Below are 25,222 nucleotides of genomic sequence, written 5' to 3' on the forward strand. Positions count from 1 at the left end.
GATTTTCTTTAAGTAATTTTAATTGTGCTCCTTTTCCTGTTTTATACTACTTGCAATTTAAGCCTGTTGTTAGCTTAGAAAAGCATGTTAATTGACTAAATTGCTTATTTGCTTAAAATGTCTTAATTGCATTATGTGGAGCATGTTAGGTTAGATTTATTTGTTTACTTGGTAAGAAATTGAGCTTAATTGAGTATTCCTTGTGTTGTTGTTGTGTGTTTTACTTTGGGACTATAGGACGGCATCCCGGGAGATCCCTAGCACGTATATTGAGGATACCAAGTGATCCTCGGGATATCAAGAGATCCCTAGCATATATTGAGGATATCGAGAGATCCTCGGGATACCAAGAGATCCCTAGAATATATTGAGGATACCGAGAGATCCTCGGGATACTAAGAGATCCCCGATATATATTTAGGGTACTAAGAGATCCCCGGTTATTATCCTTGTGAAGAGTGGTATTTCCTTATGACTGTTTTTGCCTCTGTTTCAGTTATTGAGTTACTTATTTTCCTATATTAAATTCTTATTGTTAGCTTTCAACTGTACTGCTTATCTTATTCTGTCATACCTTATATTTTTATTCTATCTTAGTAGGGCCCTGACCTTCCTCGTCACTACCCGACCGAGGTTAGGCTGGCACTTACTGAGTACCGTTGTGGTGTACTCATGCCGTTTCTGCGCATGTTTTTCATGTGTAGATCCAGGTACTTCGACCCAGTCCTATCACCCTTGAGGCGAGGCGACTGCTCCAGAAACTTCGAGGTATATCTGCCGCGTCCGTAGACCGAGGAGTCCCTTTCCATTCTATCTTGTCGTGATAGCCCTTCTATCTTTTCTGTTGATGTAGACATTCCGCAGTTAGAGCATATTTATTATATTCGTAGCTTGTGATTCATGGATTTTCGGGTTTTGCAAAAAATCATTAGTATTTGAGAGTTAATATTGTGTATGCCGAGCGACACTTTTAAACGTTGTTTTATTACTCTATTTCTGTTTTAAATTATTTTCTTCCTCAAATTGGTTTATCTTCCACATTTTAGGCTTATCTAGTCGTAGAGACTAGGTGCCATCATGATGGTTCACGGAGGGCGAACCGGGGTCGTGACACTACAACAGCAATATCGAGAGATGAGATTTAAAAAGTATTCTGAACTTATCTCACATCTTCTTATAGCCGAGCAACATAATGGGCTATTAATGAAAAATCATGAAAACCGACCTATTGGTTCTTGTCCATTCCTTGAAGTGAATGAGACGAACTTCCACCAAGCTAGACGTGGAAGGGGCCGTGGCCCCAGTCGTGGTCATGGCCGTGGTCGAGGAAGAAATTTTAATCATGGTAATAATAATGCACCAAAGAACCCTCCTCACCACCAGCAGTGGAAAAGGAAGGAACAGAAGCATGAAGCGGTGCAAGCACCAAATGCAGAAAATGCATGCTATAGATGTGGAGGAAAAGGGCACTGGTCATGTACCTGTCGTACGCCAAAGCACCTGGTTGAGCTTTATCAAGCCTCCTTGAAGAAGACAGAGAAAAATGCTGAAGCAAATTTTATTTCTGAAGATAATTTAGACTTCATGCATTTGGATGTAGCTGATTACCTTGCACTCCCAGTAGGAGAAACAAGTCATGTAATCGGTGGTGAATCTGTAAAAATGTAAATATTTTAATTTTTGTTGTTTGTAATAGATAGTATGGTTATGTAATTGTTGTACATAAAGAAAAATTATGATCTGATAATGATGTTTACTATAATATATCTTATTTATGTCATTTTGAAGAATATGGATAACATTATTAGATCAACTTAAATTCTAGCAGAGTTTGCAGGAAATATACAACCACCAGAAGTGGTTATATTTCGTATATCTCATTTAAAATTCTGGTTTACTATGGCATAAACTTTTGCATTAGTAAACTTCTAATTTACCGTGACTGCTTTTGTATTAGTAAACTTCTGATTTACTGTGATACATGATATAATATAAAAATTGAAGAATAAGGCGGGTAACTTCTCACATACATATTATTTTACCTCCTACGATTGTGGAAACATGAAGATTTTCAATCTTTCAGTCATTTGTAGTCTCAATATGACAACCATTTGTATTAGTAAACTTCAGGTTTAATACAACATATATTTTGACCATAATCATATAATATAAATGACATATTTGTGTATAAGATCTTCGAGAGCCTTCATTTATTATCCACAATCTAATATTTATCGGACACTACTGGTGTCATGTGTCTTCTAGGCAAATAGTTAGCTCTTCAGGAGTTGTTGATACATTTTGTACTATCAAATATTGCTCATACACTTCTGGTATCATAAGAGAAAATCACAATCAAATAAACAATGTAAAACAATTGTTTAAGCATGAGAAACTCTTCTTCATAATATTCTCCTACTTCAGGAAGCAATTTCAATTGTGTTACTTCTTCAGGAGTAAATTCAAAATACGAAATATTGAATATATATTCTCTTAATTATATTACCTCTTTGGAGGTGAATTGTAATATATTCACATCAAGAGCGTGTTCATATTTACCAGATTTATTAATATTGCCACATTCACTTCAGGGAATGGATTAATAATATCAAAAGTTCTCATTCTTCAGGAAATCGAACATAATTATCTGAATGCGCATTAATCACATCAAATTGTGATGCCTCAACGTATTAAAATATTTACTACTTCAGGAGTAAATCGAGGCATGCATTTAATATAGAGAATATTTATGTAGGTTATCTTCAATTGTAACCATAGAAAGCCTAAATTATCACTTCTGGTGATCATAGACATATACCACTTCTGGTGGTTAACAAAATATAATTTACTAAGAGATAGCACATGCCATGATAAACTTGAAGTTTTCATTTGCCATTTTTGAATGAGCTATTCAAGAATTCAGATAAGCATATATTGAAGAACTATAAGATTCTTCAAGAATTCTCCTATGTTGCTTGTTCTCATAATAAATTGATTATACCAACTAAAGTTGGGACTAAGACCCCTGATACTGAAATATATAAAAGGTGAATATGGGCCCATTCACATATCATGTGAACCACTTATAGATGCATATATAAGATGGTTACATCTATGTTTATTGTCAACCTGCAATTTGGCATTTTAGATTACTTTTCTCAGTTAAGAGCATAACTTTCAGATTATGAAATCAAGACAGTTCATCTTGATAGTGTTGGTTTATATCCAAGCTGGTTTAACATTGAATACCTCCTACTAATGGCTAAACTATTGCTTATGAGAACAAAGCATCATGTGTTGGTCTAAGATATTCTAAATTGCATACAGCAACACTTGTATGCATCAGACCAACAATATATGAAAAAGTCCTCCCTTCACAATTGGTTTAGGATCAGAAATCAAATATTTTTACTATCTTTTGATGTGGGGTATATGATTAATTTCTCTACCACAATACACAAAGATATGTTTCCCAAAGAAGATTGAGGATATATGTTAATTTTTCTAAAATTTGGGGGATGGAATAAACAGCTGAAAAATATGATCGATTTATCATTAATATGATCCTCACTTAGAAGATAATTCAAGACAAATGCCAGAAGCATTTGCTGATCCAAAATTGTCACGACCCTAAACCTGAACCTAGTCGTGATGGAGCCTCTCCTGAAGATAAGGCCAGCCAATTAAACACAATTCACTTTTAAACAGTTAAATAACATAAAAGCAGCCTAAAACATGATATAGCAATACTAAGTAGCGGATAGTGTCAATAAAGTGCGGAAGTACAACCCAACACAACCCTAACCGGGGTGTCACTAGTCATGAGCATCTATAAAACCCAATACAAGTTTGAAAGGTCTACAACTAGTACAAAAGTCTGATATGAGATAGAAATAATAAGGAGGGAAAAACACGGGTCTGTGGACGTCAAGCAGCTACCTCGTGAACTCTGAATGTCCGCTGGGAGCTCTCAACTCACACTGGCAGGATCAGCAACGCCTGAATCTGCATACAGGGGTGCAAGGAGTAAAGTGAGTACTCCAACTCAGTGAGTAACAAATGTAAATAATGACTGAAAGTAAGAAAACACGTAAGGCACAAGACATTCTATAATGAAGTAGTGAAAACATTTAAAAGCAGTAAGACAGTGAAAAGTCAAGTAAAATCTTATTTCAACAAGTAAACAAGTAATTGACAGGCAATTAAGGTAAAGTAAACAAATAGAAGTTCGCCTCTCGGGCACAGTATCAAAAAATCCGCCCTTCGAGCAACATCTCCGAACAATACCAGCCCCTCGGGCTCAATCTCACATCACAATGGGTAACGGCGCTCACTGGGGGTGTGCAGATTCCTGGAGGGGCCCCTTACGGTCCAAGCGCAACATCAAACCATCTCGTGGCATCAAATCTAGGCCCTCGGCCTCATATCAATCAATCCACCTCGTGGCGTATATATCTCAGGCCCTCGGCCTCAAATCAGTATCAGTGTTTCCTCTCAACTACGCCCTCGGTCTTACTCAGTCAAAAATACTCACAAGCCCCTCGGGCACTAGTAAAATAGTGTTTCTCAACCCAAACAATATTTAAAATATCATTTAAGTCTTAAAACTAAGTAAACATGGCTGGGTATGAAAAATAGTGAAAAAATAACATGACTGAGTTCAAGTATAAAGTCAAAACAGTGAGGAAATATCAATAAAAATCCCCGAAGGGTTCAAATAGTTGGCACTAGGCCCAAATATGGCATTCAACCTAGATAATGATGATAGCAAATTGTTTTCAATCAAATACGCGGTAAAATCATCAATCGAGACGAACCAAGTCACAATCCCCAATAGTGCACGACCCCACGCTCTTCATCAAGTGTGTTCCTCACCTCAATATAGCACTACGATGTGCAAATTCGGGGTTTCAAACACTCAGAACATCATTTACAATCATTACTCACCTCAAACCAGCTAAATCTCTAGCTCGCGACGCCTTTGCCCCTTGAATCGGCCTCCACGTGCGTCGAATCTATCCAAAATCAGAACGAGTGCGTCAACATATGCTAAGGAAACAAAGCCCAAGCGAAAACAATCAACAAAGGGCACAAATCCCGAAATTACCAAAACCCGACCCCCAAGCCCACTTCTCGAAATTTGAAAATTTTCATGTCAATAGGTTCCTTATCTCCCCACGAGTTCATACATATCAAAAGTTCTCAAATCCGATCCCAAATGGTCCTTCAAAACCACAATTTAAGGCCTAAGTTCTCAAGCCCTAGTTTCCCCAATTTTAACCTTTTATTTCCATAATTTCTAGCCCTAATCCATGAAATAATAGAATAGGAACGGGTTTTTGGTCCAAATTCCTTACCTCAATGAAGTTCTCTTGAAATCCCCCTCTCAAATCGCCCAAGAAGCTCCCAAGCCGAAGTCAAAAATGGTGAAAAAACCCAAAATTTACGAAGGACTCTTTTTAATTCTTCTGCCCAGTTGTTCCGCATCTGCGGCCAAATCGCCGCTTCTGCGGTACCGCATTTGCGGCAAATCCTCTGCTTCTGCAGAATTCACTTAAGAGCCCAAAAGTCGCATCTGCGATACACCTTCCGCATCTGCGACTTCGCGATGCGGCCATCCTGACCGCTTCTGCGGTCCCTGACAAATCCTCCTAGTCCGCTTCTGCGGCCACTCCAACGCATAAGCGGCGCCGCACCTGCGGTCCCCAAACCGCAGGTGTGAAAACACCAGAAGCAGCAAAACTTCAACAACTGCAATAACATCTCAACTCCTCCGTAAACCATCCAAAATCACCACGAGCTCCCCGGGACTTCAACCAAAAGCACAAACATATCCTAATACCTTATTCAAACTTGTTCCAATCATCAAAACATCTCAAACAACATCAAATCACCCAAAACACATCGGATTAAAGCCTAAGTTTCAAAATCTTCTGAAATACGCTTTTGATCAAAAACCCAACCAAACCACGTCTGAATGACCTAAAATTTTACACACATCCCAAATGACACGACAGAGCTATTGTAACTCTCAAAATCCCATTCTGACCCCTTTATCAAAATCTCGCCTACCAACCGAAAATTGCCAAAATATTAACTTCGCCAATTCAAGCCTAAAGCTACTCCAACCCTCCAAAACTCATTCTGATCATGCTCCTAAGCCATAAATCTCCTATCAAAGCTAATCGAACCATCAGAACTTACATCCGAGTCCTCTAACACATAAGTCAACATCCGGTTGACTTTTCCAACTCAAACTCCCTTACAAGAGACTAAGTGTCTCAAACCTTACCAAAATCATTCCGAATTCGATCCGACCAACCCAATACCATAAAACATGAATAACCAGGCATAAAGAAGTAGAAATGGGGGAAACAGAGCAGTAACTCATGAGAAGACTGGTCTGGTCATCACATCCTCCCCAATTTAAACAAACGTTTGTCCGCGAATGAATCAATAAACATACCTGAAGCCTTAAACAGGTGAGGATATCTGCTCCTCATCTCCCGCTCGGTCTCCCAGGTAGCCTCCTCCATGGGCTGACCTCTCCACTGCACCTTCACTGAAGCTATATCCTTTGATCTCAACTTTCGAACCTGTCGACCCAAAATAGCTACTGGCTCCACATCAAAGGTCAAATCATCATCCAACTGAACCGTGCTGAAATCCAGAACATGGGACGGATCCCCAATATACTTCCTGAGCATAGAAACATGAAATACCGGATGTATACTCGACAGGCTGGGTGGCAAATCAAGATCATACGCCACCTCCCCAATCCTCCGAAGCACCTCAAAAGGCCCAATGAACCGATGACTCAATTTCCCTTTCTTTCCAAACCTCATAACACCCTTCATAGGTGAAACTTTCAACAGTACTTTCTCGCCAACCATGTAGGACACATCTCAGACCTTTCTATCAGTATAACTTTTTTGTCTCGATTGCGCTGTACGAAGCCTCTCCTGAATCACCTTTACCTTCTCCAAAGCATCTTGCACCAAATCAGTCCCCAATAGCCAAGCCCCACTGGGCTCGAACCAACCAACTGAAGACCTACACCGCCTCCCATACAAAGCCTCATATGGAGCCATCTGAATACTCGACTGGTAGCGGTTGTTAAAAGCAAACTCTGCAAATGGTCGAAACTGATCCCATGAGCCTCCGAAATCAATGACACAAGCACGTAACATGTCCTCCAATACCTGAATAGTACGCTCGAACTGCCCGCCCGTCTAAGGATGAAAAGCTGTGCTGAACTCCACCTGAGTACCCAACTCTCTCTGCACGGCCCTCCAAAACTGCGAAGTAAACTGAGTACCTCTCTCTGAAATGATGGAAACTGGGACACCATGCAAGCGAATGATCTCTCGAATATATATCCCTGCCAACCGCTCTGAAGAATAGGTAGTACACACAGGAATGAAGTGCGCGGACTTGGTCAGCCGATGCACAATCACCTATATGGCATCGAACTTTTTCAAAGTCCGTGAAAGTCCAACAACAAAGTCCATAGTGATCCTCTCCCACTTCCACTCAGGAATATCCATCTGTTGAAGCAAGCCACCCGGTCTCTGATGCTCATATTTTACCTGTTGGCAATTGAGACACCGAGCTACGAATCCCACAATATCTTTTTTCATTCTCCGCCACCAATAGTGTTTCCTCAAATCCTGATACATCTTTGCGGCACCTAGATGAATGGAATACCGCAAGTTATGGGCCTCCTCCAGAATCAACTCCCGAAGTCCATCCACATTGGGCACACAAATCCGGCCCTGCATCTTCAACACCCCATCATCTCCAATGGTCACATCTCTAGCATCATCATACTGAACTCTCTCCTTAAGGACAAGCAAATGCGGATCATCATACTGGCGCTATCATATAAAGAAGACCGAGAGACCACACAAGCCAATACCCGACATGGCTCTGAAATATCTAACCTCACGAACCGATTAGCCAAGGCCTAAACATCAACTGCAAGAGGTCTTTCCCCAACCAGAACATATGCCAAACTTCCCATACTCACTGCCTTCCGGCTCAAAGCATCGGCCACCACATTGGCCTTTCTCGGATGGTACAATATAATGATATCATAATCCTTAAGCAACTCCAACCATCTCCGCTGCCTCAAATTAAGATCCTTTTGCTTGAACAAATGCTGAAGACTGCGATGATTAGTGAAAATCTCACAAGATACGCCATATAAGTAATGCCTCCAAATCTTCAATGTGTGAACAATGGCAGCCAACTCCAAATCGTGAACGGGGTAGTTCTTCTCATGGGGCTTCAATTGACGAGAAACATAAGCAATAACTCTACCCTCATGCATCAATACACAACCAATCCCAACTCTCGAAGCATAACAATACACCGTATATGAACCTGAAGCTGATGGCAAAACCAACACTGGAGTTGTTGTCAAAGTTGTCTTGAGCTTCTGAAAGCTCTCCTCACACTTGTCCGACCATACAAATGAGGCACCCTTCTAAGTCAACTTGGTTAAGGTCAATGCGATAGATGAGAATCCCTGATCAAACCGGCAATAATAGCCTGCCAAACCAAGAACGCTACGAATCTCAATGGCTAAGAATGGTCTAGGCCAACTCTGAACCGCCTATATCTTCTTCGGATCAACCTGAATACCCTCACTGGATACCACGTGCCCCAAGAAAGCCACTAAACTGAGTCAAAACTCACACTTGGAGAATTTTGCATAAAGCTTCTCCTCCCTCAATCTCTGCAACTCAAACCTCAAATGCTCTGTGTGCTCCTCCTAACTATGTGAATACACCAGAATATCATCAATGAAGACTATGACAAACGAATCGAGATAAATCTGGAACACGATGTTCATCAAATGCATGAACGTTACTGGGGCATTGGTCAGCCCAAAAGACATCACCAAGAACTCATAATGACCATAACGGGTCCAGAAAGCCGTCTTAAGAATATTCGAGTCCCTGATCTTCAACTAGTGATAGCCTAAACGGAGATCAATCTTGGAGAACACCCTCGCTCCCTATGGTCAAATAAATCATCAATGCGAGGCAAATGGTACTTGTTCTTAATTGTTATTGTTCAATTGCCTATAATCAATGCACATCCTCATTGTGTCATCCTACTATTGCCTATAATCAATGCACATCCTCATTGTGCCATCCTACTTCTTCACAAATAGAACCGGCGCACCCCAAGGTGACGCACTAGGCCGAATAAACCCCTTATCTAGGAGTTCCTGAAGCTGCTTCTTGAATTCTTTCAACTCCGCCGGTGCCATAAAATACAGCGAAATAGAAATGGGCTGAGTGTCCTGCACCAGGTCAATACCAAAATCAATATCCCTGTCTGGGGGCATGCCCGACAGGTCTGCAGGAAACACATCGGAAAAATCCCTCACAACTGGGATAGAATCAGTACTGGGAGCCTCAACTCCGACATCCCTCACAAACGCTAGATGTGAAAGACAACCCTTCCCAACCATATGTTGGGCTTTCAAGAATGAGATCACTCTAATGGCAACATAATTAGTCACACCTCACCACTCAATCTGTGGCACACCCGGCATAGCCAATATGATTGTCTTAGCATGACAGTCCAGAATAGCACTACACGGAGATAACCAATCCATGCCCAAAATGATATCAAAATCCACTATGCTCAATAGTAATAAATCCACTCAGGTCTCCAGACCCCCAATAGTCACCATACACAACCGGTACATAGGGTCTACAACAACAGTATCGCCCACCGAGGTAGATACATGAACAAGTAAAGCAAGAAACTCACGGGGCGTACCCAAATAACAAGCAAAGTATGATGACACATAAGAAAAGGTGGAACCAGGATCAAATAATACAGAGGTATCTCTGTGACAGACTGAGACAATACCTGTAATGACAGCATCTGAAGCAATAGCATCGGGTCTGCCTGGGAGTGCATAGAAACAGGCCTGACCGCCCCTGATCGACATCCCCCTATGGGGTGACCCCTAAATGACTGACCTCCACCCCTATCTGGCAGAGCGGGTGGTGATGAAGCAACTGGCGCTAAAGCCGATAACTGACCCCTCTGCTGGGATGAACTAGCAAAACAATGAGGACACTACCTCCATATGTGACCCATCTCACCACACTCATAACAACTCCCAGGTGCTGGAGAAAGGGGATTGAAGGAACCCCTCACACCGGAGTGACTAGCAGATGCACTCGGCATAGAAGATCCCTGGACTGATGGAGCACGGGTCGAACTCTAAGCAGGAAGGGCACTAAGTAAAGACTGGCCCTGCTGAGAACTGTGATAACCATGACCCGAAGACGCCCCACGATAACCTAGGCAAGCTGGCTGAGCAGGCCTGAATGGACGGCCTCTACTATGCTAAAACTGGCCCCTCAAAGGAGCACCACTATAGCTGCCAGATCCTTACGGCCTCTTTGTCTCCCTCTCCTCTCGCTCCTGACAACGAGTAGACTCAATCTCATGTGCAATATTCACAACCTCCTCGAAAGTAGCACCAGATACCCTCTCCCTAGTTATAAGAATACGGAGCTGATAAGTAAGACCATCAACAAACCTCCTGATCCTTACTCTATCTGTCGGGACCAACCAAATGGCATGACGATCCAACTTAGAAAACCTCAACTCATACTACGACACAGTCATCTCCCCCTAACGCAACCACTCAAGCTGTTTGTGCAGCTCCTCTCTGCGAGACTTCGGCTCATACTTCTCCAGAAAGAGAACGGAGAACTGCTGCTAGGTAAGGGGTGCTGCACCAACAGGCCTACACCTCTCAAAATCCTCGCACCAAGTGAAAGTAGCTCATGAAAAGTGATAAGTGGTAAAAGCGACCCCGCTGGTCTCCAGAATACCTGTTGTACGAAGCATCCTCTGACACATGACCAGAAAACCCTAGGCATCCTCGCCCTCTGCACCACTGAATGACGGAGGTTGTAGTCTACCAAACCTCTCCAACCACACTGCTTGTCCTCCGGCATGGAAGGAACTACATAGTCCTGAGCAGCTGCAACCGGCTGGGCTGGATGCGCCCCCGGTGTCTAAAGTCCCTGTACGACCTGCTCAGGTGTGCGAGCGGCGGGAGTCTGATTACCTCCCCTGGCCTGAGAAGTAGCTGCGGCTGTAGCGGCTAAAACCGCCTGAGCCAGGCCAGTGCAAACGGATAAGATCTGTGACAAGGCCTCTTGAAGACCCGGAATCACGATGGGCACAACTGGTGCCTGAACTGGTGCTGCTGGAGCATCTTTAGCTGAAGTCTGATCCTGAGCTAGGGCAGCTGATGGATCTACAAGTGATGCCCTCTCTGCTCTGCCTCTACCACGATCACGACCACATCCTCGGCCTTTGGTGTCCACAACTGGTGGTACTGGGGGTCGTCTACCTCGACCAGTAGCACGTGTCCTCACCATTTGTGAGAGAATAGAATAACAGAAGTTTAGTACTTAGATCAACAAGTTCGCACGACAAGAATTTCAAGGATATGAAGTTTTTCCTAAAGGTTCTGCAGCCTCTCGAAGATAAATACAGATGTCTCTGTACCGATCCGTGAGACTCTACTAAACATGCTCACGACTCGTGAGACCTATGTAACCTAGGTTTTGATACTAACTTGTCACGACCCTAAACCCGAACCCGATCGTGATGGCGCCTCTTGTGAAGTCAAGGCCAGCCAATTAAACCCAATTAACTTTTTAAACAGTTAAATAACATGAAAGCAGTCTAAAACATGATATATCAATACTAAGTAGTGGATAGTGTCAATAAAGTGCGGAGGTATAACATAACACAGCCCTAACCGGGGTGTCACTAGTCATGAGCATCTATAAAACCCAATACAAGTCTGAAAGGTCTACAACTTGTACAAAAGTCTGATATGAGATAGAAATGATAAGGAGGGAGAAACACAGGTCTGCGGACGTCAAACAGCTACCTCGTGAACTCCGAATGTCTGCTGGGAGCTCTCAACTCGCACTGGCAAGATCAACAACGCCTGAATCTGCACACAGGAGTGCAGGGAGTAAAGTGAGTACTCCAACTAAGTGAGTAACAAATGTAAATAACGTCTGAAAGTAAGAAAACATATAAGGCACAAGACATTCTATAATGAAGCAGTGAAACCATTTAAAAATAGTAAGACAGTAAAAAGTCAAGTAAAATCCTATTTCAACAAGTAAATAAGTAATTGACAGGCAATTAAGGCAAAATAAACAAATAGAAGTTCGCCTCTTGGGCATAGTATCAACAAATCTGCCCATCGGGCAACAACTCAGAACAATACCAGCCCCTCAGGCTCAATCTCACATCACAATGGGTACCCGCGCTCACTTGGGGTGTGCAGACTCTTGGAGGGGCCCCTTACGGCCCAAGTGCAATATCAAGCCATCTCGTGGCATCAAATCTAGGCCATCGGCCTCATATCAATCAAGCCACCTCGTGGCGTATATATCTCAGGCCCTCGGCCTCTGATCAGTATCAGTGTTTCCTCACAACTAGGCCCTTGGCCTTACTCAGTCAAAAATACTCACAAGCCCCACGGGCAATAGTAAAACAATGTTTCTCAGCCCAAACATCATTTAAAATATCATTTAAGTCTTAAAACTGAGTAAACATGGCTAAGTATGAAAAATAGTGGAAAAATAATATGACTGAGTTCAAGTATAAAGTCAAAACAGTGAGGAAATATTAATAAAAATCCCCGAAGGGTTCAAATAGTTGGCATTAGGCCCAAATATGGCATTTACCCAAATAATGATGATAGCAAATAGTTTTCAATCAAATACGTGGTAAAATCATCAATCGGGACGGACCAAGTCACAATCCCCAATAGTGCACGACCCCACGCTCGTCATCAAGAGTGTGCCTCACCTCAATATAACACTATAATGTGCAAATCCGGGGTTTCAAACCCTCAGAACATCATTTACAATTATTACTCACCTTGAACTGGCTAAATCTCTAGCTCGCGACGCCTTTGCCCCTCGAATCAGCCTCCACACACGTTGAATCTATCTAAAATCAGAACGAGTACGTCAACATATGCTAAGGGAACAAAGCCCAAGCAAAAACAATCAACAAAGGGCACAAATCCCGAAATTACCAAAACCCAACCCCCCAGGCCCACTTCTCGAAATCCGAAAATTTTCACATCAATAGATTCCTTATCTCCCTATGAGTTCATACATATCAAAAGTTCTCAAATCCGAACCCAAATGGTCCTTCAAATCCACAATTAAAGGCATAAGTTCTCAAGCCTTTGTTTCCCCAATTTTAACCTTTGATTTCTATAATTTCTAGCCCTAATCCATGAAATAATAGCATAGGAATGAGTTTTTGGTCCAAATTCCTTACCTCAATGAAGTTCTCTTGAAATCCCCCTCTCAAATCGCCCAAGAAGCTCCTAAGCCGAAGTAAAAAATGGTGAAATAACCCAAAATTTGCGAAGGACTATTTTTAATTCTTCTGCCCAGTTGTTCTGCATCTGCGGCCCAATCGCCGCTTCTGCGGTACCGCATTTTTGGTAAATCCTCCGTTTCTGCGGAATTCACTGAAGAGCCCAAAAGTCGCATCTGCGATACACCTTCCGTATCTGCGACTCCGCAGATGCTGCCATCCTGACCGCTTCTCCGGTCCCTGACAAATCCTCCTAGTCCGCTTCTGCGCCCAATCCAACGCATATGTAGCACCGCACCTGCGGTCCCCAAACCGCAGGTGCAAAAACACCAGAAGTAGCAAAACTTCAGCAGCTGCAATAACATCTCAACTCCTCCGTGAACCATCTGAAATCACCCCGAGGCCCCCGGGACCTCAACCAAAAGTACAAACATATCCTAATACCTTATTCGAACTTGTTCCAATCATCAAAATACCTCAAACAACATCAAATCACCCAAACACATCAGATTCAAGCCTAGGTTTCAAAAATCTTTCGAAATATGCTTTTGATCAAAAACCCAACCAAACCATGTCCAAATGACCTGAAATTTTACACACACATCCCAAATGACACGCCGGAATCTCATTCCGATCCCTATATCAAAATCTCGCCTACCAACCGGAAAATGCCAAAATATCAACTTCGCCAATTCAAGCCTAAAGCTACTCCAACCCTCCAAAACCTATTCCGATCACGCTCTTAAGCCATAAATCACCTCCCAAAGCTAACCGAACCATCAGAACTCGCATTCGAGCCCTCTAACACATAAGTCAACATCCGGTTGTCTTTTCCAACTCAAACTCTCTTACAAGAGACTAAGTGTCTCAAACCTTACCAAATCATTCCGGATTCGATCCGACCAACCCGATACCATAAAACTCGGATAATGAAGCATAAAAAAGTAGAAATGGGGGAAACAAAGCGGTAATTCATGAGACGACTGGCCGGGTCGTCACAAAAATTTAATATCATATTTCAGCTGCAAATGCTCCTATTAAAATTAAAGTCCCTAAAGGATAAAGTTTGTTGTACGCATGGAGCGCAGTAGACCAATCGGTTCCAAAGGTAACAATACTTGAAAAATGGTAGGAACTAATGATCAAAATGATCATAATGAGGAGGAAATAAGCTCTAGAAGAGCCCACGACATAACATTTCATGATACTCCCGAAGAAGTTCAGGTACCTGAAAATAAAGAAAGTGATGAGATCTCAACAAGTTATGTCGCTTAGGAACTGACACAAAATGATCATCGATGATATATTTGATACAATATAGTGCATAATATTGTAAAAGATTGTGAGGATCGGACCAGCAGTCCAGACACTTGAAGATGTCATACCATTTAGATACAAGTCTTAACCTATATGACTTATTTGATTAAATCTATATGAAGATACTTGAAGGATTGAAAATGCCTGAAGCATATAATTTAAAGTCTTGAGAAAATGTACTCGAATCAAATTATAAAATCTTTGTACGGTTTAAAGCAATCAGTGCGCGTGTGGTATAATTGCCTCAGTAAATATTTAGTGAAAAAAAAATTACATAAATGATGTTATTTGTCCATGTATTTTTATAAAGAAAATGTCATCAGAATTTGTTATACTTTCTGTTTATGTTAATGACATAAAATTTGTTGGAACTCTAGAAGAGCTCCGAAAGGCAGTTGAATATCTTAAGAAAGAATTTGAGATGAAAGATCTTGGAAAAATAAAAATTTTTCTTTGGTCTGCAAATTGAATATTTAGCAGACGAGATCTTTATCTGTCAATTCGCCTATACAGAAAGGGTCTTTAAATGAATTTTCATGGACAAAGCGCACCCATTAAGTACATCAATGAGTGTTCGATCACTTGAAGTGAATAAGGATTTGTTCCGACCTCCAGAAGAGGATGATGAACTCCTTGGTCCTGAAATACTCTATCTCAGTGTAATTTTTATGCATTTATAGGTGGTGCAGATCATATTGGTTATGCAGATACAAGATTAGAATGCGGAGACTTAAATATTTGAAACAAGGTTTTCATCACGGGAGTAAAATACGCGGTGCACTCTTTTTTTCTTACTAAGGTTTTTTCCCGCAGGGTTTTCCTTATAAGATTTTTAATAAGGCACCTAGCAATGCGTATTACTAAATATGTGTACTCTTTTTCCTTCACTAGAATTTTTTCCCCACGTTTTCTCCTAGTAAGGTTTTAATTAGGCACATTATCTTTTAATGAACATCCAAGAGAGAGTGTTATTAATATATTATATTATGGATGTTCATTTAGTGCTCTGTTGTAAATAAGCTTCCTGAAGAAGCTTATCCATATGGGACTTCGCCGTAAATATAGTTATCTATTTAGTACTCTATTGGAAATAAGCCTTCTGAAGAAGCTTATCACTTCGGTACTCGGTTATGGATAAACATTACCCCCGGTAGAAGATTATCCATATCGGGTATAATAAGCTTATCCTTTCGATACTCTGTTATGGATAAACATTATGTCACGCCCCGAACTTGGGGGAGCGAGACCGGCACCCAGTGCCTTACCTATCCTTGCGTACCAACTTGCAATTAAGGGACTCTGAACATATGATGTCATACTTTTGGCCATGAGCCACATTGCAAGACAACAATGAATGTTGACTTAATATGAATATAAAACTTGGCCAACAAGGCCGTCATATTTATTACAACTGATAACCCAACCAAATATACATACAAGGCCTGAAAGCCCAACATACTGCACTAACTGACAAGATATGTCTACAAGCCTCTACTAATGGATATACTGTGATCGAAACGGCTATCCGACCTACTCTTGACATATATACATAAGGCTCTAGACCCGGAAACTCCGAAAGACATGGAGCTTACCGATCAAGCTGAGCTCGGGCAACACTTATTGAAGAAGCCTACTCGTTTGTCTGTCTGACCTGCACGCATGAAATGCAGCGCCCTCAAAAAAGGGACGTCAGTACGAAATAATGTACTGAGTATGTAAGGCAATATACTGAAAGTTGAAACTAAACTGATAATATATTAACGGCAAGTAGCTGGAAGTCAAAGATAATTTGAAGATATGCTTACCTGCTGATATTGACTCAATTCTCTCAATATAGTAGGTAAAATAGTTGTCTGGCCCTATAAGGCTCGGTATACATATATATATTCTGCTCTGCTGTAGTAGGCTCGCTCATAAGCGCTCGGTCATACTAGGCTTTGTATATCGACCAACTGGGCTCGCTCATAAGTGCTCGACCACAGTAGGCTCGATATATATATAACTGCTCTGCCATAGTAGGCTCGTTCATAAGTGCTCGACCATAGTAGGCTCTGTATCTCGACCAACTGGGCTCGCTCATACGCGCTCGGCCACAGTAGGCTCGGTATATAGCTTACCATCTGATCAGAGGTTTCCCAATAGGGGCTGCCCATCGATTATAGCTCGATGGTAATAAAAATACTTTTAATACTATATATATGTAATTTCTCTGTTCTCTTGACTAGAAGAAGGAAATACTCAACTGAATATGAAAATCCCGATAAGGAGAATATTATAACTTACAACACTAGAAAAATATATGCAATTTGCGAGACTAGCAAAATATACGTAAATTTCAGGATATGAATGTAATGACGAGATCATGCCAAATAAAAGAAGAGTTTAGCCTTAACATACCTGGATCGATTCTCTTGAAAATTCCTCTAACACACGTCTTGTGTGACGAACATGTAATAACGGATTGAAGTAGGAAAAAATCCGTATGATATTCTTGAGAACGATTATACCGGACTTCGTTAGAATTTCAAAAACATCACATTTCTGAGATGCTAACGAAATTTCTTTGCTTGACCCTTGAAGTCTTGCATAAATTCACGTTTTTTTCTAAATCTTACTAACGTTCTGTTTTAATGGACTTTGTAGTGATTATCACTTAATGCCTAATATCTTTGGATGGAAAGAATTGTTGAATCGTGGATTTTTGTAGTGCTTGTATATAGGATATAGAAAAGTGAGGTGTTTTTAAATTAACAAGGTATGTTGCCACCTAGATTAACTAGATTAAGAGTCATTTCTTGGAGAAGGGGTGGCTGCCGCGTGGGGGTGGGAGTGGGGTTTTAATCTTATCCAAATATATCCCCAATTAATTAGGTAATGTCCCGTTACCCGGTAATTAATCAATTACCAGCAAAGTTGAGAATTATTCCCACTTGCTTAAAATATTACACACTTTTCACATACCTTATACACCTTACTATTATGGTCATGTTGTACCTCATATGACACTAGTCCATAAATATCGGGTATTTTAGCTCGGGCCGTATTTTACCCCAAAATGGCAAACTTGGACAAAATTCATTTTCTTTGACTTGCTCCCCCTTTCACCTTCATGAATTTACCAATCACTTGTGAAATAGCATAATTCTTATAATCTCCAAATAATCTTTTACTTGAACTAATGTCAATTACCTTACGACAAATTTAACGTACAATACCTCATGGTGCAATATCGTCGTAATTTAATACTGCGAAGCGTAACATCATCGTAGTATATTACTGCAGAGCATAACATCGACATAATACTACGGGGCGTAACACATTACCCCCAGTAGAAGATTATTTATACCTGGTACAATGAGCTTATCCTTTCAGTACTCTGTTATGGATAAACATTACTCTCAGTAGAAGATTATCCATATATGATATAGTAGCAGCTTACACAGCAGCTTGTAGTAGCAGCTTACACATCAGCTTCCTTTCTTTTATTTATAGAAGAGATTTCAGTTCATTATGTACATCAATTTGAATTCTAATAAGATATGAGTTTCTCTCTGTACTTGTTTTTACTTTACAGTTTTTATTTTATAACAAGAAATAAAAAATAAAAACACTTCTCAAATAGTCGCAGACTCAGCGTACATACAAAGCTCTATTGTGGGACCCCATTGGGCCTAGTCTATGGGCTTCCTTTATCGTCCCAACTCCCCCAAAAATTTCACAGCAGTCTTTGATCTCTGCAATCACACGCTTCTTCTGAAATGTTAATGTTTAGACAATCCGTACGAGGAATACCAATCTCACTTCACAGAATCATACACTCTTCTTCACGTTCATTTTCAGCTAGAACAAAAACCTATGCTAACAATTACTACCTTCGTAAAAAAAGAAAATGTCCATTTTCACCTTACAAAACCAAGTGGCAAGAAACATTCTTTACTCATCAATTAGCCGTGCAAAAATTAGTAGAATCAACGCATAAATCCCCTAAAAAAACTAATCTTTTATCAGTTCTTATTGATTCTTTTGCTGCTTACAAATGTGAACCAACTCCAAATGCTTACTTTCTCATCCTCAAAACACTTACCAAGAACCCCTCCACATGGGATCAAATTCCTCAAGTTCTTGATCATATTCATAAAGTTGAAAACTTTGAGACACCTGAATACATATTCACTTATTTGATTATGTTTTATGGGTATTCTAACATGACCCCTCTGGCATTTGAGGTGTTTTTTACTATGCCAGCTTTTAGATGCAACCCAAGTGTGAAATCTTTGAATACATTGATTTGGGTTCTTTGTAAGAACAAATATGATTTCAAGATTGTGCTTTTAGTTTTGGTTAAGAGTCAGTTTATGAATATTTGGGTTGAAGAATCAACATTCAAGATTTTGATTAGGGCACTCTGTAGAAATGGAAAGGGAAATAATGCTGTTGATTTGTTGAATTTAATGGTGGATAGTGGGTTTGATCTTGATAGAAAGATTTGTTCTTTGATACTATGTACCATGTGTGAGTATAAAGAGTGTGAGGGGGTTGAGATTTTGGATGTTTTGGATAAAATGAGGGAATTAGGATACAGTCCAAAAAGGGTGGATTTATGTAATGTGATTAGGTTTTATGTGAAAAATCGAAAAGGGATTGATGCTTTGGAGGTGTTAAGTAAGTTGAAGATGAGTGGAATGGTGCCTGATATTGTATGTTACAATTTGGTTTTAAATGGATTGACTTTGGAAGGAGAGTATGAAAGTGCAGATGAAGTGTTTGATGAAATGCTTGTACTAGGTTTAGTTCCTGATATTGTAACTTATAATGTGTATATTAATGGTTTGTGTAAGCAGAATAAAGTTGATGATGCAGTAAGAATGCTTGGTTGTATGGAGGAACTGGGGTGTAAACCTGAAATGAACACTTATTATACTATATTGGAGGCCTTGTGTAGGAGAGGAATGTTGTCCTCTGCAAAAGAAGTTTTTGGGAATATGAAACTAAAGGGTTTGCAACTGAATTCACTGATATATGACATTTTAGTTAACTGCATGATTAGAGAGGGTGAAGTTGAGAAAGCCTGTGATGTGCTAGGTGAAATGGTAGGCAGGGGCTTCGTTCCTCGGTCAATTACATTTGATGGATTAGTGCATCTTCTGTGCCAGAGGGGTTTGTTTTCTGAGGCGATGGAATTGCTTCCGGAAATGGTGGTCAAAAACATCGTTCCTGGAATTAGATCATGGGAAGCATTAGTTCACTGTCTTGCACAAACACAAAATTTTGATGGGTTTATTTAAGTTTCTCAATCGGTCTTTTTTGGTGGGAGGAATAGTGCATGAAGGCAGCGAGAGGAGTAAGCCCTTCCGACATGTCAAGTTTTATACGACTGAAATGGGAGAGTCAGAGTATACTAAGCGAGGAACAAAGAAATGTAGGAAAAGGAAGTTGCTTCCGAGACAAAGGGGACTAAATAAAAACAAAAGTTGTCCATTGAACAAAGAAAATATATGGTGATTGCCTAATTGAATTGATAAGAATCACCTTTGTCTGGGAAAAATCAGATGCAAGAGAAGGCATGCTGTGACTGAAATGGTATGCAACATATGCATTGTACAACAGGATGAAGTTGCTCATGGTTTGGCAACCTTGTCCTACTCCAATCCCCAAATATATTCAATGGATTTCTATGTATATATTTTTCAAAATTTTCTCCACATGTTACTACCCTAGTTTCTTTTAGTGCTTTCAAATCCTTATGTTGTTCTCTTCTATCATTAACCGTTGATCGTGCTCCTTCATTATTTGCACGCAGTTGTAGGAGTATCAATGCTTTGGTTGGGTCAACTTTTTTCTTTTCAATTAAGATTGTTAAATAATATTCTTTTGTTCCAATTTAGGTGAACGTATTTTCTTTTTGGTCTGTTTCAAAAAGAATGAACCCTTTCTAAATCTGGAAATAATTTAATTTAAACTTACAACTCTACCCTTAATGAGAAGGGTTTATAATCACACAAATACTCTGGGTCCCATTTGAACTTGTTTAGGACCACAAATTCCAAAAATCTTCATTTTTTTCTTAAACTTCGTGCCCAATCAAACAGGTTTACATAAATTGGAACGGAGAAAGTAGCTATTTTGATATAATGTTTAGCTAAGGGAAAAAGAAGAAATACAAAGAAAAAACAACAAAAGAACGGTCATTTTACTGTAAAATGGAATGTATCATAGCAAAAAGATTCAACAGTTAATATCCAACTTTTATACACAATTAGTTTCTGGACACGCACATTATTCGTGGACCCCTTATTAAGTACACAAATTTGAAAACTCACATAAATAGTACTCCTTCCGTTTCAATTTATGTGAATCTATTTCTTTTTTGGTCAGTTCCAAAAAGAATGATCAATTTCTAAATTTGGAAACAATTTAGCTTAAACTTTCAATTTTACCCTTAATCAAAAGCTTTTATGACCACACAAATACTCTGGACCCCATTTTGACTTGTTTAGGACCAAAAATTCCAAAATTTTCATTTTTTCTTAAACTCCGTGTCCAATCAAATAAGTTCACATAAATTGAAACGGTGAGAGTATTAAAATTGAGTTTGAGTTATTAAATAAAAAGAAAAAGATGAATTCCTAAAAAATAGTGAAGTCTTATTTTGTTAACACAACAAAGAAAGAAGACACGATGGAATTGTATGACAAGAAAATGAATTTTGAAAGTACATATATACAATTTTTTCACTAATTAATAGAAAAGGTCAAATTGGAATATGCTTTGTATTAATACATGAGGCAAAACTCTTTCTTACACCAAAGACACCTAAAACATACAAATTTGATTTAGCTCCAAGATATTCACCATCAGAGATTATAGAAGTTCAGAAAATTAGGGAATACTCTAAAGAAAATTTTCGCAGTGTTTTAGTGCGGTTACAAGAGTCTTGAATGTATTTAAAGTGATACAAATCAACCCCAAGAACTCAGCGTCTCTTCAATTGCACTCACGTCTAGATTAATTGAACTTAACTTTTTTAATTCATTTATACATTTAAAGAATCTAATAATGATATGTAGTAGACGAAGAAAGTGGAATTAAAGAGCTCATAAAGCTTTAAAATACATAAAGCTTTGGTATGTGGTTTACCACTTAGTACTGCTAGGTGTGTGTGGTTAGTATTTTTTATCATATCAACCAGTTCTGTCTGTCATATAACTATAATTTCAACACGTATCAAGAACTGTCAGGCTATGTTAGAAGAAGGTCATGGAAAGGGCAAGTCCGACGCTAATAAATATAAGAGAGGGGTCAGTCAATTCCAAATAAAGCGAGATTTGATATAACTCACTGAGAAGTTTATTCCTGATGTAACGTACGAAAAAATGCAGTTAATGGGAGTAACGAGAAGGCAAGATATTACGGAAACGGTTATGGATAATCTTACTATTTAAATTTTCTATTTTCCCATATTGTATCCCATCTGAGAAGTTATCTTAAAACTCTCTCTCTATCACTACATTCTGCTCGAGTGAATCAGAAAGTGATTTGGAAAAAGAGCTCTCTTGATCAACCGTTTTTTTTATATTTGACTTATTTTTACTTGCTGTTATTATCAATTCTTGTTAATTATATGAGAGAAAGTGAGTCAAATCGCTTGCTTGTTCCCTAAAAATATAAATTTAATTGATTTGGCCTATAAGACGAATTTTAAATTAAACAGGTTTGAGCATACTGTGCGGCCCAAACAATCGTTCATTTTCTGTAGAATTTTATTGGTTTTGCTTTAGTTCCATCAGATATTGTTCATCTTCACTTATTGAATTTAACTTGAAGGAACATCATGTCTGGAGTTAACCCCGCTAACCAGCAGGTGGAACAAGTTGTGACAGCTAGCAATGCACCACATGCTCCCCCAAACCATACCCCTAAAAGTTCTCCACACCCATCGAGAGAAAACTCGCCAGAAATGTCACGATCAAAAACCCACTATAGGTCGTGATGGTACCCAACATCGCTCTTAGGCAAGTCAACGATGAACCATCTAAATAACTATTCATTTTGTTGCTTTGAAACCATATGTTTTCATTAAATAAAGAATTTGATTCATTTAAAAATCATGAATACATACAATATTAGTAAGATATAAAATAAAAGATGACAATATCAAGCCGAACCATAAACAACTACTAGAGTATCCCAAAATCCGGTATCACAAATGCATGAACATTTACTAAGGAGTACAATAATAATACAACATCTATATGGAATGTAAATGAGACAGGGCATAATAAATAAATATGATGAAGACTCTGTGGGCTGCGACATGTAACATGGAATGCAGCTCACCATAAAGTCCCTTTGGTAGCTGCGGCTACGCGCCAAGATGACCACTAAATGAACCTGCCAGATCCTACATATTTAGTAGAGAGTAAAGCATGAGTACGTAAATCAATGCGTACCCAGTAAGTATCTAGCCTAATCCTGGAGAAGTAGTGACGAGGGATCAATATCGACACTTACTAGTGGTCCAATAAAATAATATAATAAATTATAAACAAATATGAAACAAAACAACAACTATGAGGTAAAAACTGTATCTCACATCATTCTTTAACATTTCTGTTAATGATATAAATCTCTCAAATCTCATATGCTATCTTCACGGATCAGAAATATCAAGTGCAATCTCTAACGGATAAGGTATACCATATAAATGATGTCATGAATATTCGGACTCCTAGGGGTATCACGCATGATTATGCCGAGGTCGTACGACCCGATCCAGAGTGGTGTGTACACTGTCGGGGGTCGACCGATGTGAACAAGAGATGCATCTCAATATACCGTCGAGGCGTTCGGCCCGATCCACATGAAAGGAAGAAACTTATCAAATTACAGGTCATGTATTTGCAGCACAAGTACAAGACCGTAAATTAAGTGTGACTAGCATAAAGTAAACATGATTTTTACTGTCCACCAAATATCTCGCAAAACAACTCAAGGTGATAAAGCTCGGCCTAACATATTTCCAGTTAATTTCAATTATATGTTCAAGTAATTAAGCTAGAAAATTGAGTTCAACTAAGTCAAATATTACATTATAAAGTCCTAAGTCTACCCGTACATAAACATGCTTTTAGCTACGTACGGACTCTTGTCACCTCGTGCGTACGTAGAACCGATAACTAATAGCACCTAACAATTTAATACCTAGGGGTAGTTTCCGCTTCACAAGGTTAGACAGGAGGTTTACCTTGCTCCGAAGTTCCATGACAGACTCTAACGCCTCTCTAATACCTCAAACTGATACCCTTCAATTCGAAACTAGTCAAACAACATGAAAACTAGTCAAAATATACTCTAATGCACTTAATTTAACAATTTATAAACATTCCCAACTCTGCTCGAGAAGTCAATAAAGTCAACCCTCGGGCCCACGTGCCTGGGTTTCGAATATTTTTTAAGATAAATATTATCCATAACACCACAAACTCAAATATATAATTTATTCTCAATTTCATATCCAATTCTATGGTCAAAATATGAAAATACCAGATTCTAGATTTTCTCCCAAAATCCCATGATTCTCATAACCTTTTATGTTTAAATCCACATATAATCCATATATTTAACTCACAATATGTAGAAATTCCTTACCTCAAGATTGATGATGAAAATGGCTCCTCCAAATTGCCAAAAAATCTACCAAGCAAGAGAGAAATGAGAAAATCCCGACCTTAAAAGCTCATCATATGCCCAAATGCCCTTCTTCGCGAACGCGGCCTTACTCTCGCGTTTGCGAAGCACAACCAGCTTCCGCTCCTAAATCCTTCTTCGTAATCATGATGAGAGTCCCACGAACGCGATGCCTTACCAGGCCTGATCATCACGAATGTGACTCCATCCTCGTGAATGCGTAGGCCAAGACTCTCACGCCCAGCTTCTCTTACGCGAACGAAAAAAAGCCATCGCGAATGCGGAGCACCACTGCCCAAGCCTTCGCGAACGCGACTGCCTTATCATGAATACGTTGAACAAAAAGGCCTCCGCCCAAATCCTTCTTCGCGAATGCAACTTTCCCTCCGCTTTCGCGAAGAACAAAACCAACACCAGCAAACCAACAAGAATAAATCATCCAAACTTTGTCCGAAACCATCTCGAAATACACCTGAAGCCCCGGACACCCCGTCCAATCACACCAACCAGTCCCAAGACATGAAACGAACATGCTTGAGGCCTCAAATCACACCAAACAACATTCAAACTATGAATCGATGATCGAAATCCTTCCTTTAACTTTCAAACCTTCAAACTTCGACGAACACGTGTGATCCATATCTAAACATTCCGGAATAATGCCAAAGTTTACATACAAGACACAAATCATAATATGACCTATTTTATGGCTTATAATTTCAAACGGACATCAATAACATCAATGTCCACTTCAAATAAAACTTAGGAAATTCTAAAACCTTCAAGATGCCAACTTTTTCCATTAAGCGCC

General features: G+C 39.6%; 1 protein-coding gene across 1 annotated transcript; it reads left to right on the forward strand.

The window, feature by feature from the left end:
• Window positions 1-18,482: 18,482 nt before the first annotated feature.
• Window positions 18,483-20,009, forward strand: LOC104243653 (pentatricopeptide repeat-containing protein At2g38420, mitochondrial). Its single transcript, XM_009798873.2, has one exon. The coding sequence runs from the start codon at window positions 18,483-18,485 to the stop codon at window positions 20,007-20,009; it is 1,527 nt and encodes a 508-aa protein (XP_009797175.1).
• The last annotated feature ends 5,213 nt before the right edge of the window (window positions 20,010-25,222 follow it).

The sequence above is a fragment of the Nicotiana sylvestris genome, chromosome 7 (assembly GCF_000393655.2).
Source record: "Nicotiana sylvestris chromosome 7, ASM39365v2, whole genome shotgun sequence".
Lineage (NCBI taxonomy): Eukaryota > Viridiplantae > Streptophyta > Magnoliopsida > Solanales > Solanaceae > Nicotiana > Nicotiana sylvestris.

Bases quoted from the DNA above. Each gene is read 5' to 3' on its own strand.
- LOC104243653 (XM_009798873.2), top strand. From the start codon at position 18,483: ATGTTAATGTTTAGACAATCCGTACGAGGAATACCAATCTCACTTCAC.